Raw genomic sequence first — 13,291 nt, forward strand, 5'->3', positions numbered from 1 at the left:
TCAGTGCAATCCCTATTAAGCTACCAATGGTATTTTTCACAGAAATAGAACAAATAATTTCACAATTTGTATGGAAATACAAAAAACCTCAAATAGCCAAAGCAATCTTGAGAAAGAAGAATGGAACCAGAGGAATCAACCTGCCTGACTTTACACTACAAAGCTACAGCCATCAAGACAGTATCGTACTGACACAACAACAGAAAACCCAGAGATAAACCCATGCACCTACGGACACCTTATCTTTGACAAAGGAGGCAAGACTATACAATGGAGAAAAGACAATCTCTTTAACAAGTGGTGCTGGGAAAACTGGTCAACCACCTGTAAAAGAATGAAACTAGAACACCTTCTAACTCCATACACAAAAATAAACTCAAAATGGATTAAAGATCTAAACGTAAGACCAGAAACTATAAAACTCCTAGAGAAGAACACAAGCAAAACATTCTCTAACATAAATCACAGCAGGGTCTATACCCACCTCCCAGAGCAATAGAAATAAAAGCAAAAATACACAAATGGGACCTAATTAAACTTAAAAAACTTTTGCACAATGAAGGAAACTATAAGCAAGGTGAAAAGACAGCCTTCTGAATGGAAGAAATATGAGCAAATGAAGCAACTGACAAAGAATCTCAAAAATATACAAGCAGCTCATGCAGCTCAATACCAGAAAAATAAACAACCCAATCAAAAAATGGGCCAAAGAACTAAACAGACATTTCTCCAAAGAAGACATACAGATGGCTAACAAACACATGAAAAGATGCTCAACATTATGATCAGAGAATGCAAATCAAAACCACAGTGAGGTACCATCTCACACTGGTCAGAATGGCTGCTATCAAAAAGTCTGCAAACAATAAATGCTGGAGAGGGTGTGGAGAAAAGGGAACCCTCTTACACTGTTGGTGGGAATGTAAACTAGTACAGCCACTATGGAGAACAGTGTGGAGATTCCTTAAAAAGCTGGAAATAAAACTGCCATACGATCCAGCAATCCCACTGCTGGGCATACACACCGAGGAAACCAGAATTGAAAGAGACACATGTACCCCAATGTTCATCGCAGCACTGTTTACTACAGCTAAGACATGGAAGCAACCTAGATGTCCACTGGCAGACAAATGGATAAGAAAGCTGTGGTACATATACACAATGGAATATTACTCAGCTATAAAAAGAACACATTTGAATCAGTTCTAATGAGGTGGATGAAACTGGAGCCTATTATACAGAGTGAAGTGTCAGAAAGAAAAACACCAATACAGTATATTAACACATATATATGGAATTTAGAAAGATGGTAACGATGACCCTATCTGCGAGACAGCAAAAGAGACACAGATATAAAGAACAGACTTTTGGACTCTGTGGGAGAAGGTGAGGGTGGGATGATTTGAGAGAATAGCATTGAAACATGTATATTACCATATGAGAAATAGATCACCAGTCCATGTTCAATGCATGAAACAGGGCACTCAACACCAGTTGTCCTGGTACACTAGGACAACCCTGAAAGGGGGGATGGGGGGAAAGGTGGGAGCGGGGTTCAAGATGGGGGACAGATGCAAACCCATGGCTGAGTCATGTCTATGTATGACAAAAACCACTACAATACTGTAATTAGCCACAATTAAAATAAATAAATTAATAATAATAATAAAAAAAGAACATGTGAGAGTGAGAGGTCAACCAACCACATCACAGTGTGGGAGGGAGCTGGGAACTGATGACCTGGGGCAACAGTACAGGGATGAGAAATGAGAAGCACAAGCAAGCACATCAGCCAAGCAAGGCTGGAGGAGGAGGCACTGGGGGCTTGAGAGGGAAGAGGAAAGAGCACTAGCTAAACTGGGAGCAGAAATTCACCAGGAAGGCATGGCATGGAGTCCAGGCAGCATAAACGTGCAGCTGAGGTTTGAGATCCTGGATGCAAAGTAAAGCCATTCATCCCGGCTGGGAGTCGTCCCCAGTTGTACAGAGCCACACGGGCGCTGCAGGACAGGAAGGTTAGCTCAGAAGAGGCAGGACAGGGGAGGTCCTGACCTGTGGCAGGAAGAGAGGGGGTTGAAGACCTAACAGTGATGGGATCCAGGGGGTCCAAGGATAAGCCAAGTCAGGGCACTAACAGAGAGGATGGCCAGAGGGTGGAACCACCCTGTGTGTCCATGTGCAAGTGGGGCGGTACAAGCTCCCCAGGAGTGGAGCTGGTAGAAACTGCTGCACCAACACTTCCCTCTCCAGCAACCCAGGGCCTCAGGGACCAGCCTTCTCTCCAGCAGCACTGCCCTCGCATGACATGAATACCAGGCCCTGAAAGCCACGGTTATGTCCGTCAACTGTCTCCCCAGGCCTGCCTCCAGTCACTGCTGAACAGCTAGCATTACAGAAACAGAAACCATGTCATGTTTTCCTGATATTCCAGGCTACTGCCTTGATTCTAGGCCCCCGCTTGACACATTGTTGCTAAGCAGTAATACAGCTTTATTAAAAGAAATTCCTTTGGCCAAACATCAAGGTTATGACACAAAGAGAATCAGGAAGTCACTGGAGAATTCAACCTCAGGAAATACCTACATGGTTCTCTACATGGCATATGTAAAATAGCAATTTTATCCAACATTATACTACAGTATTAATTTTCAGAAGATTTTGATTTTAGATTCCCTAAAATGCTTTTCAAATTCCAGCACCAATTTTACCTCCATTTTGTGAAACTCAGCCTCGTTTACCCATCAAACATAAACGAACAGACTAGTGTCCCTGATCAACAGTCTCCCTCTCCATTCATGAATCCTTACAGTTCATCTTTTTGGTAGATGAGAAAATGGGAGGCGGGGAGGGGGACTCCAAGGGACCCCGAATGATCAGTCCCTAAATGTCAGCACACCCAGCTGTGGAGCCAGGCCCCAGCCAAGTGCGATGAGAAAGGGGAACCACTCAGTTACCAAAGCCTGCCAGGTTTACTATATATAAGACTTAAGTCTTTAAAATGCAAACATACTTATTTGACTACAGCAAACTCTTTTTGCAGTCATCTGTGGGAGATGCGGAGGAAACCTCGTGACACAGCTGTGTTGCAAAGAGCGGCTGGTCTGGACCAGAGCTGTAGGAGCCATGTGGTGCCGGAAAGGTGCCCAGGCAGCCTTACAGCATAGGGGTCTGGGCTCCTGAGCATGTGCTCTCACCAGGCCCACGTCCCGAGGCGGCCTTGATGGATAACCACCATCCACGTGCAGGCTCTGCTAAGGGCCACCCCTCCTTTCTTCCAAGTACCTACACAAGTTCCATAAAATCTAAAGTTGTTTCACCATTAATTTAACTATTTTCTTACAGTGATATTCAGAGGGTCAAATTTGAATGCTGACAGCAGCACTGACAGGTAATAAAGGCACCCTCAATCACAAAAGTGGCAACTTTTCTTCCTCTGAGGAATGTAATTCCTCGGTAACAAAAAATGAACACAGAACTGGACTTACCCGTTCCATAGCTGCATTGTGATATGGGAGCTCCTCCTCACTGCAAAGGAAAAACAATGGGTGTGAAATAGTTGAAATCAGGGCAAATTTAAAATATATATATATATATATAAATCTGTAGGTATACATGATGTCCAACCATCTACCTGTCATCACAAGAGTTATGTAAGCTTCCATTCCACCACATTCAACATAAAACAATGAGCTATTCTGTAAACAGGTTTCCCAGGTGGCTCAGTGTTAAAGAATCTGCTTGCCAATGCAGGAGACGCAGGTTATATCCCTGGGTCAGGAAGATCCCCTAGAGAAGGGAATGGCAACCCCACTCCAGTATTTTTGCCTGGGGAGTCCCAAGGACAGAGGAGGCTGGAGCGCTACAGTCCATGGGGTCGCAAAAGAGTCACACATGACTGAGAGACTTCAACAACACTGGAACCACACCTCCTGTCTTCAGATCTCTAGGCCCACTCTGCCCAATCTTGTCATCTTTAGCCACAGGTGTAATAAATGTAAAATAAAATGAAGTTAAATTAAAAGTTTAGTCATCAGCCTCACAAGCCATAACTCAGCTACCACACTGAACAGTATGGATACAGTGAGAACACTTCCACAAAGGCTGCAGAAAGTTCCAGTGGACAAGACTGCTCTAGTCCAGGGGTCAACAACCCTTTCCTGCAAAGGTAAATACTGAAACAGCAAATATTTTAGGCTTTGTGGACCATACAGTCTTTTTCATAATTGCTCAACTCTGATGTCATACTGTGAAAGCAGATGCTGACAGCATGTAAACCAGGCGTGGCTTAGTTTCCATAAAACGTTTACAAAAACAGGTGGAGAGCTGGATTTGGCCCACAGGCCATCATTTGCCCACCTCTACCCAAGACCATCACCTCCACTTTCTGTCTCCAACTGTAGCCCGTAACAAATTAGTGTTCAAAACAATCAGTATAAGGAAATAAATCTCCCGCATGGCAGGCAGATTCTTTACCATCTGAGCCACCAGGGAAGTCTGGTTTTGACAAGATCTATACATATTTTTGCCTTTCTCTTCATACCTGATAGTAACACTTTTAAGAACACATGTTGTATCCAGTGTTTTCTTTTTTCAATTTTTATTTTTACTTTATTTTACTTTACAATACTGTATTGGTTTTGCCATACATTGACATGAATCCACCACGGGTGTACATGAGTTTCCAAACATGAACCCCCCCTCTCGCCTCCCACCAGTGTTTTCAAAAGCATTATTTTGCTACTCTGAAGAGCTCTTAGGTGAAGCATAAAGCTATAGCAACAAAACTGACCACAGAGTGTTAAGAGCTGAAAGAGACCTCAGAGAGCTGGTACAACCCTCATTTCACAGATGAGAAAGCTAACATGTTCACTCAGTCACCATCACTCACCCTAATACAGAGATGCTTAGCAGTATCTAACCCAGTGGGTTCAAACTTAGATTTGTATCTATATTCAAGTTGTGCAAGAGTGTATGAAAAACGGGCTAAGAAATTAATTCTCAAGAAGAAAAGAAATTTTGAAGAATATAAGTTGCTTTTTTATAAATGGCTACTCATCTTTTTCTTTTCCTTTTTAAAATAGCTTTTGTTATGCTCTTAGTCTAACTTTCCCTGCTAATTTGTGATCTGATTACTGGGTCAGTGATGTATGAATGGCACGCATCCATTCTTCACTGACTGGCAGAAGAAGGCCTGTGGACATCACTGGAACATACTTGCTAAGTGATGGGGTCAGCAGGGACATCTTGAAAGAATAAGAACATCTGGCAACCTCTGGGTGCACCAAGAGTGGTATCTCTGGGGTGAGTGGGCTGCCCTGGGCAAGAGCAACCTTCTGCGTGGCTGACTTGAACATATCCTAACACTGAACATTCCTAACTGCAAATGAAGTGCCATCTCTGGCTGCCACCACAGGTCAAGTTCTTCAGCACCCTCCCATTCACCAGACAAGACTAACAGGCCTAACTGTGCCTGCTGTCAACACTGAACCAGAACCAAGCATTGCATGTGTCTGTGGAAAGATGGGAACCATCTGCTCAGCTACACGGTCTGCGTCAGGCAGATGCTAAAGAATGAATCCACCTCTGGCAACCACCAGTAAGTTCTCTGTATGGATGAGTTTGGGTTTTTCTGTTTTTAGATTTCACATACAAGTGAGCATTTGCCTTTCTCTGACTTATTCCACTTAGTAGAATTCCATCAGGGTTTCTCTTTGTTGTTGCTAGAATTTGTTGTGGTAGAATTTCCTTCTTTTTTATGGGTGAATAATATTCCACTGTAGATAAACGTCACATTTCCATTTATCAGTTGATGGACATTTAGCTTCTTTCTGTGTCTTGGCTACTGAGAATAATGCTGCAATGAACACAGTGGATGCAGATATATTTTTGAGTTAGTGTTTTCATTTCTTTCAGATACATATTCAAAAGTTAAAGTTGCTGGATCAGATGGCAGTACTATTTTCAATATTTTTGAGAAGCCTCCATACTATTTTTCATAGCAACTGCATCAATTTCCACCAATAGTGTGCAAGGGTTCTCTTTTCTCCACATTTTTGCCAAAACTTACTTCTTGTCTCTTTGGTGATATCCATTCTAACAGGAGCAATGTAACACTGCACTGTGATTTGGCTTGGCATTTGCCCCATGACTAGTTATGCTCAACACATTTTCATGGACTTGTTCGTCATCTGTGCATCAAGTATCTATTTGTTGAATAGAAAGTATCTATTCAGACCCTCTGCTCATTCTTGGATTGTTCGGAGGGTTTTTTTGGCTAGAGTTATGCAATTCTTTATATATTTTGGGTATTAATCCCTTATCAGACACATGATTTGCAAGTCTTTTCTCCCATTCAGTAGACTGCCTTTTCCTTTTGTTCACGGTTTCCTTTGCTACGCAGAAAGTTTTTACCTTGATGTAGTTCCACTTGCTTTTTGTTTGTTTGTTTGACTTTGCTTTGGCATCAAATCCAAAAAATCATCACCAAGACCAACGACAAGGAGCTTCAGGTTCAGTTGCTCAGTTTTGTCCGACTCTTTACAACCCCATGAACTGCAGCACACCAGCCTTCCCTATCCATCACCAACTCCCAGAGCTTATTCAAACTCATGTCCATTGAGTCAGTGCGTACCACGTAAGTTTTCTTTTGGGAGTTTCAGGTCTTATGCTCAAGTCTTTAAGCCACTTTGGGTTGCCCAAAAAGCTCATTCCATAAGATGTTATGGAACACCACCATGCTCATTTATGTATTGTCTATGACTTTTTTTCATGCTACCACGGTAGAGTTCAATAGCTGTAACAAAGACCATACAGTTCACAAAGCCAAGAAGTACTTAAGATCTAGTCTTCATGGAAATGTATGCCTACTCCTGCTTTAGAAAACAAAGGTTTGTCCTCTAATGAAAAGAGGCACCTACAGACTGCTTAAAGAAAACACCAAGATGACAGCAAGAAGCTATGCCTCGCAGAAATACACTCAGTAAAAACAACTACAGTCACAGCTGGAAATACAGGGACCTTACCTGGATCTATTTGTTTTTTCAATCTGCTAGTAAGCTTAAAGGAATTACTAGATTTTATGTACTTGCGGTTTTTCAATAGCTCAGGTTGAGTACTTTTGTAACTATAAGATAAAGTTTCATTTGGAAACTTAAAAGTTAACTAACTTGTTAAAATCAGTTAGCTCAATATACTGACTAAATTTCACTTTAGATGTTGTAGCAAATTTTGTCTTAGATTAACACTAGTCAAAATTAGTCAAAATTATTGGATGGGTAGAAGGAGTTCCCAAGGCCCTGTCATTAAAACAGATACTCTTTAACAAAAATGCCATTATTCTGGATTTCAAGTATTTATATAGTTATACTAAACTTCAGACAATGTATACATGTTTTTAAGAAGTGGTTGAAAATCTGAGGCTTGGTATTAATTTTATCTTTTTTTGAAAAAGTTTCCTTGTAATTCTATTAATAACTTGTGGCCTAAAAGCATTATCTATCATTATCCAAATACCAAGCATTCTTTGTTAAGCAGTGACTATTTTTGAAAAAAGAAAACAAAAAAAAAGTTGAAAGTTCAAATGCTGAAAGTTCTCTAAGTTCTTAAATAAGCTGGACTTCTCCACTCTCCAGATGCATCACAGGCACATAGCTGGGGACAGCTTCCCATTTCTGCATACTAAACAAAGATGATCCTGTTCCACCAGCAAGCCAGGCTGGTTTGCCAACAGTTTTTATATTTATTGTGAAATCTGCTATAAAACCAAGTTAGTCCTGTGCAGTGTTTGTTAATTATGGTCATCCTTCTTCACATATAACAAGTAATTTAAGTTACAAAAACTGTCATTATACATGAAGTCAGCAGCCTTCAGAGAAGGCTACAAAGTTACTTTACATCATTTTATTGACACTTAAAACCCATGTTTACCATAGAACCAATAAAAAAATTACAAAGAACTAAAACAGCAGCAAGAAACGCTCTTTTGATCGAGGTATGACAGGGAGCTAGGTCTAGATGCCTGCACCAGGTAACTTATTCAACAGCATAGAAAAACCCAGTCTTCAGTGACCAGTGATCAGAGGTACCAGCAGCAACCTTGAAACAGAGTGTCTCACTGAAATGAGGCGCTGTAAACAAAAATCAATGCTTGTGTGAAATTTCATAAAGTACAACATCACACTAAACCCCATTTCTATGTTCATCATTTTCCTTCGTGGGGCCTGATTTAGGTTTGCATCACAGAGTAAATAAAAAATTCAGTGGGCTGGCCTGAGAACTGGTTTGGCCTTGTTTCCAAAAACTGGGTGAGCTCACCACTATCTAAGCGTCCATCTCAGGAGAGGAATCATTTCAAACAGGCCCCCTTCTTAGGCATTCTTCTTTTCCCCTTTAATTTTCCTCCAGGCATTTCAAAGAGCTTCACTGATGCTTCTCTTATTAAAACTACAGAGGAGTAATAGTAACAGGCAGTAGAACGCAGAAGTTCCAAACTCAGGCTCTGCCGTGAGCTGCCAAAGTCAGTTCCTCGGAGCTGACATCTACTGCAAGCAGAACCTGGTCAAGCTGTTTGACCTCTCCGTGCTTACGTTCATCTTAAGAAAGATAAAAAGAGTACCTATGTCTAAGAGGTTTAGAAAGGAATAATCCATGTAAACAGCTTAGAACAGTGCCCAGCACACAGTAAGTGCTCAATAAATACGAGCTAATATTATTAAGGTAAATCACTGGTCTATTTCCCACTAGAGACAAATGGACCTGAGCACAGAGGTGAAAACAAATGTGGAATAACTGAGTGTGATTTTTAGATTGCCAAATACAGGTTAGGTTTCTGGGCCAGAACCTAATTGTTATAAGCAATGAGGAAAGAGAATTTAGGTAACTCACAGGCCCTTTTGGAATGTAAGAGGTTTTCATATGTGTTAGTGTTAATTGCTCAGTCATGTCCACTCTTTGGGACCCCATGGACTGTAGCCTGCCAGTCTCCTCTATCCATGGAATTCTCCAGGTAAGAATACTAGACTGGGTTGCTGTGGGGAGACAGCAAATTAGCCAAGATGGCATGTTCAGGCCCTCTTGCCCCACGTTTTGTAAATAATGACTATGTAACAGCTGAGATCATTTATACCACTGAACATGCGTGTCAGGAGGTGCTGTATGCATACGTGAGCTAGGAAGCAGCAGCATTTAGTGCTGTGTCCTGGCTGTGTCCGTTGGGTCAGCCATGAGAGGGGAGAATATAGTGTCTGCTGCTACAGCTGCTGCGTCATCCAGGAGAAAGGTTGTGTTGTGTCAGGTTATGCTATGTCTGTTGCATCAGCCATGAGAGGAGAGAATAAATGTGTCTGCAGTTCCTACGGCTCCCCGAGTCTTCTTCCAGCCTCTTAGCTCGTGCCTTGCCTATCCTGGGTTCAGCGAACAGTGTGCACAGTGAGATACAGCAAGATAGTTGCCATTCCTTTCTCCAGGCCATCTTCCCAACCCAGGGATCAAACCCAGGTCTCCCACATTGCAGGCAGATTCTTCGACCTTCTGAGCCACCAGGGAAGCCCTTTTCATGTTATTTTGTATTGTATTGGACCATTTTTTGATAAAAACATCTTTTAGAGTGGTTCACTGCCATGACAAATACTTGGAGAGGTCAAAAATCAGCTGAGTTGTAGCCCACCTTGTGAATCAAAATCTGAGATAGAACCCAGAAATCTATTTAAACAAACATTCTCCAGCTAATTCTAACATGCAGGAAATTTGGGGACCCACTGATCTTGATGGTGCCAAATGCTCAAAGTGTCCTTCAAACAGCATTCACATACCTCAGATCTGCACATGAACCCGCACAAGGGTAAAAATCACCTCCGGCCACATTTGTGGCCAAGAATGATTTACTTATAAAAAAAAGTGAAAGTGGGGGTTTCCTTTAAGAATAGTATTTTCATCATAGTTAAAGACTGCTCTTGTTGGTCTGCTGAAATTCAAAGTCTTCTAATTGCAACTACTCAGGAGAACATTTCGGATATGCTGGTATCATTAGGTAGCATAACAACACCTGAGGTTTGTCTAGACCTGTAGGTAGTATTCTGTCATTTTATTTCTTCAAAGCTTCAAGTAGCCCCAAGTATGCAGGCAGTTAATGGTTTCTGTTTCACAGATAAGGCATGAGATAGTTCACTGAGGCCAGCCAAGCCAGAAGAGCAGCACACACTCTCTAACTCCCACAACTGCTTCGGTTTGCTTGAGAGCCTGAGAAAAACATGATCCAACCCAGTACCTTGTAAATGCAAAAAAACTGAACGGAAACGAAAAAGAAGGTCTGAGTACTATAAAGTTACTGCCAGGAACCCCCTAAAATATTTTATTTATTCTTCAAAATGTAATCATGTGTCATAAAATAAAAATCCCTGGCTTTTTCCTCTTCATAATAAATGAGACCGGGGAAAATGTGAATAAGTGGCAAAGGTAATTAATAAATTGTATGGAACCAAACGAACTATAGAGATGTAGCAGAGTCGCCAGCCTAGGGAATCTGTTTAAACAAAGCTGGAACCAGAACCCGCAGACCCCTATCAGTGCAGGACAAGGGTCAAAACCACTCTAACTACTTTATAGTGCACCAGACCTTTCTCAACTCTTTGTACAACAAATTCAGGATAGATGGAATTAATTTTGAGAAGCAATAACACAAACAGACTTCCAACCGTAAGGAAGAAAAATGGCATTTCTTCCATTGCTCATTTTTAGGCTACATAACACTGAGGTTCTGGCTGCTAATAATTTTTTAAATGCACTTATATAAAATAAAATGCCTTATAATTATTTTTGAAATACAAGTTGTTATTGATTTCCATTTAATTCTGATAAATTATTAATACAACTCATTTATTGCACTTAATGTTGTTCTTAAAACACAATGAATATTAAAGATTATATTCTTAGCTATAGTTCAATTTCAATCATAGAGGTTAAAAAATGCCAGAAATTTAACTTTAAAAAAAAGAAAAGCAGGCTGAAGGACTAATCCTGGAGTCTTAATCACTCAATGCTATTAAAAACAAAGAAAATCAATGCAATAGGTGATGATAGAAACATAATTTTAAAAGTCAGCTAGCTTTCAAACTATGCAACTTACTGTAAGAAGCCAAATCTATCCGTGACTTTGTAAACAAGGTAATCAGCATCTTCCCAAGGTTCAATCTCTGCACCTTCACGTCCCTATAGAAAGGGACAAAGAAGAGTGTTACTGGGAATGTATAAAACTGAATAATTTCTTAAAAAGACCAAAAAACAAGGGTTAGAAAAAAACTACGTCTCGCCTTTTCATCCTAACTTCTCAGAAGAGCGGACCACCTACTTTGCCTCTCTTCTTCCCCACTTCCCTCTCCACTGGCCCTAATACCATCCTTCCCAAGGCCAAAACGGCCTCCCACCATCAGTCCATGGACACTCCAGCATCCTCATCGGATGAACTGTTGCAGCGCACTCATCAGTGTTGCTCACGCAACCTCACGGCACCACCGTGCCCTGGCTCTCCCGTCCCTGCCCTACCCTTCCGCGCTGGCTTCCCTGAGTGCCGGCGGGCCCAGCGCTCTGTCCTCAGCCCACTGCCCCATGAGCTGTGAGCACCAGCACCGCTGAGAGCAGGAGCCCCAAAAGGGCCTATTCCATCCCCCACATTTCACACTCTGCACCTGACTGTCCCATGGAGTCTCCACTGAGGGTATGTACAACAGTCAGTCAGCTCACGCCTGAGAACCTTGTGGGCAAAGCACCCCTGTAACTCTTATTGGTACAGTGATTCCCCAAGGCCTAGCATGACACCTGACCTGGTCACTTAGTGTTAACCGCAGGAAAAAAATGCACACAAGCATGAATGAATGATGGTTCTATTCGTTTTAAATTAGTTAAGCAGTTAAATAAATTAATTAGGTTTCTTGCAGAGTATGCTAAAACCTAGTCATAATAATAGGAAACTGTGTCTGATGTTTCAAACAAGCAACTTAAAAACAAACTGAGAACAGATTAAGTGGAGCCCTGCCTGCATGTTCCTGTAGGGCACAGTCCAGATGGCCTTCTGTAATTTCATGTTCTTGTTATTCTCACAAATCACCGAAAATAACATACAAAACTACAGGCAACCAATATAAATATAGAACATGACATTTATAGATCACAGCTACAACTCATTATAGATCTCAAGAGATAAAAGGTACTAGTAAGGACATATGTACATTGTCAACAGTTGTGATATTCTGGGGCATCAAAAGCCAGATTCCACAACTAACGTAAGGATAAAAAGCTTGAGATTATACATCATGTACCAATTCAAATTTCAGATCAATGTTTTCAATTTTCAATATCACATATCAATTAAATAAAATGGGTATTTAACTCTATATACTAATGTAATTAAAACATTTATTGAATACCTACTATGAGCCAGAACTGTTGTAGGTATTTAGGATACAAGAGCAAATCAAACAGGAGAAATTCTTACCCTCAGAGAGTTCACATTCTAGGTAGGCGAGCAGGCAACAAAATGTAATAAAAAGTATGCTGACATTTTAAAAGCTATGGTGAAAAATAAAGAAGAGAAAGGGGACAGAGAGAGCCAGGCGATGGAGGGGGATATTCAACAGTGTGGTCAGAGAAGAGTTCACTAAGAGCTAGCATAGGGGCAAAGAAAAAGAGGAGGCAAAAGGGCCTGAGGGTATCTAGCACACAAGTGCTCCAGGCAGAAGAAACAGCCTGTGCAAAGGCCCTGAGACAGGAGCAAGCCTGGAAGAATAACAGGCGACCAGCGTGGCTGGAGAAGAGGGATGGAGGGAGAGAAACTACGTAGACAAAGCCAGAGAAACTAGAGGACTTCAGCAGTCATGGGAAGTAAACAAACTGCCGCTGTAATTTAAGCCCTCCAAAAAGCAAACCCTCTTCTATTTATATTTTTGAAAGTAAAAATTACTTAAAAAGTAATGATGAATACTTACTCTGTCATATTTAGCAACTATTTCAGCTCGCTCCTGGGCAAGTTTCAGTGCTACATCCTGGTTTGAATCTGCGGAGAGATCAAATTTCAGTGAACTTTTGCTTAAAGATTTATAAAATTAATTAATCATAAAACTAAGACAAAACAAGTGGAAATAAAACAATAAATTGATGCTGCCTAAAATGACAAATCAGAAAAAATAAAATAAACTTACAAGGATGAGTTATGTATCCATAACTACAACTTTGAAATATCTACATATCTACTATTTCGATATTACATACCACCCTCAAAGGAAAGCAAATCTGTTAACAC

The 13,291-nt window shown here is 41.0% G+C and overlaps 1 protein-coding gene across 1 annotated transcript in view; it reads right to left on the reverse strand.

Annotated features, from left to right (window-relative positions):
- Positions 1-13,291, reverse strand: part of USP6NL (USP6 N-terminal like) — a 99,250-nt gene that overhangs the window by 38,139 nt on the left and 47,820 nt on the right. Inside the window, exons 2-4 of the mRNA XM_052651090.1 lie at positions 12,978-13,045; positions 11,123-11,205; positions 3,486-3,525 (exon numbers count right to left, since the gene is read on the reverse strand). Coding sequence (XP_052507050.1) covers positions 3,486-3,525; positions 11,123-11,205; positions 12,978-13,045 — 191 coding nt within the window. The remainder of the gene's footprint in view (positions 1-3,485; positions 3,526-11,122; positions 11,206-12,977; positions 13,046-13,291) is intronic.

This window comes from Budorcas taxicolor, chromosome 13, assembly GCF_023091745.1.
Source record: "Budorcas taxicolor isolate Tak-1 chromosome 13, Takin1.1, whole genome shotgun sequence".
In the NCBI taxonomy this organism is placed as follows: Eukaryota; Metazoa; Chordata; class Mammalia; order Artiodactyla; family Bovidae; genus Budorcas; species Budorcas taxicolor.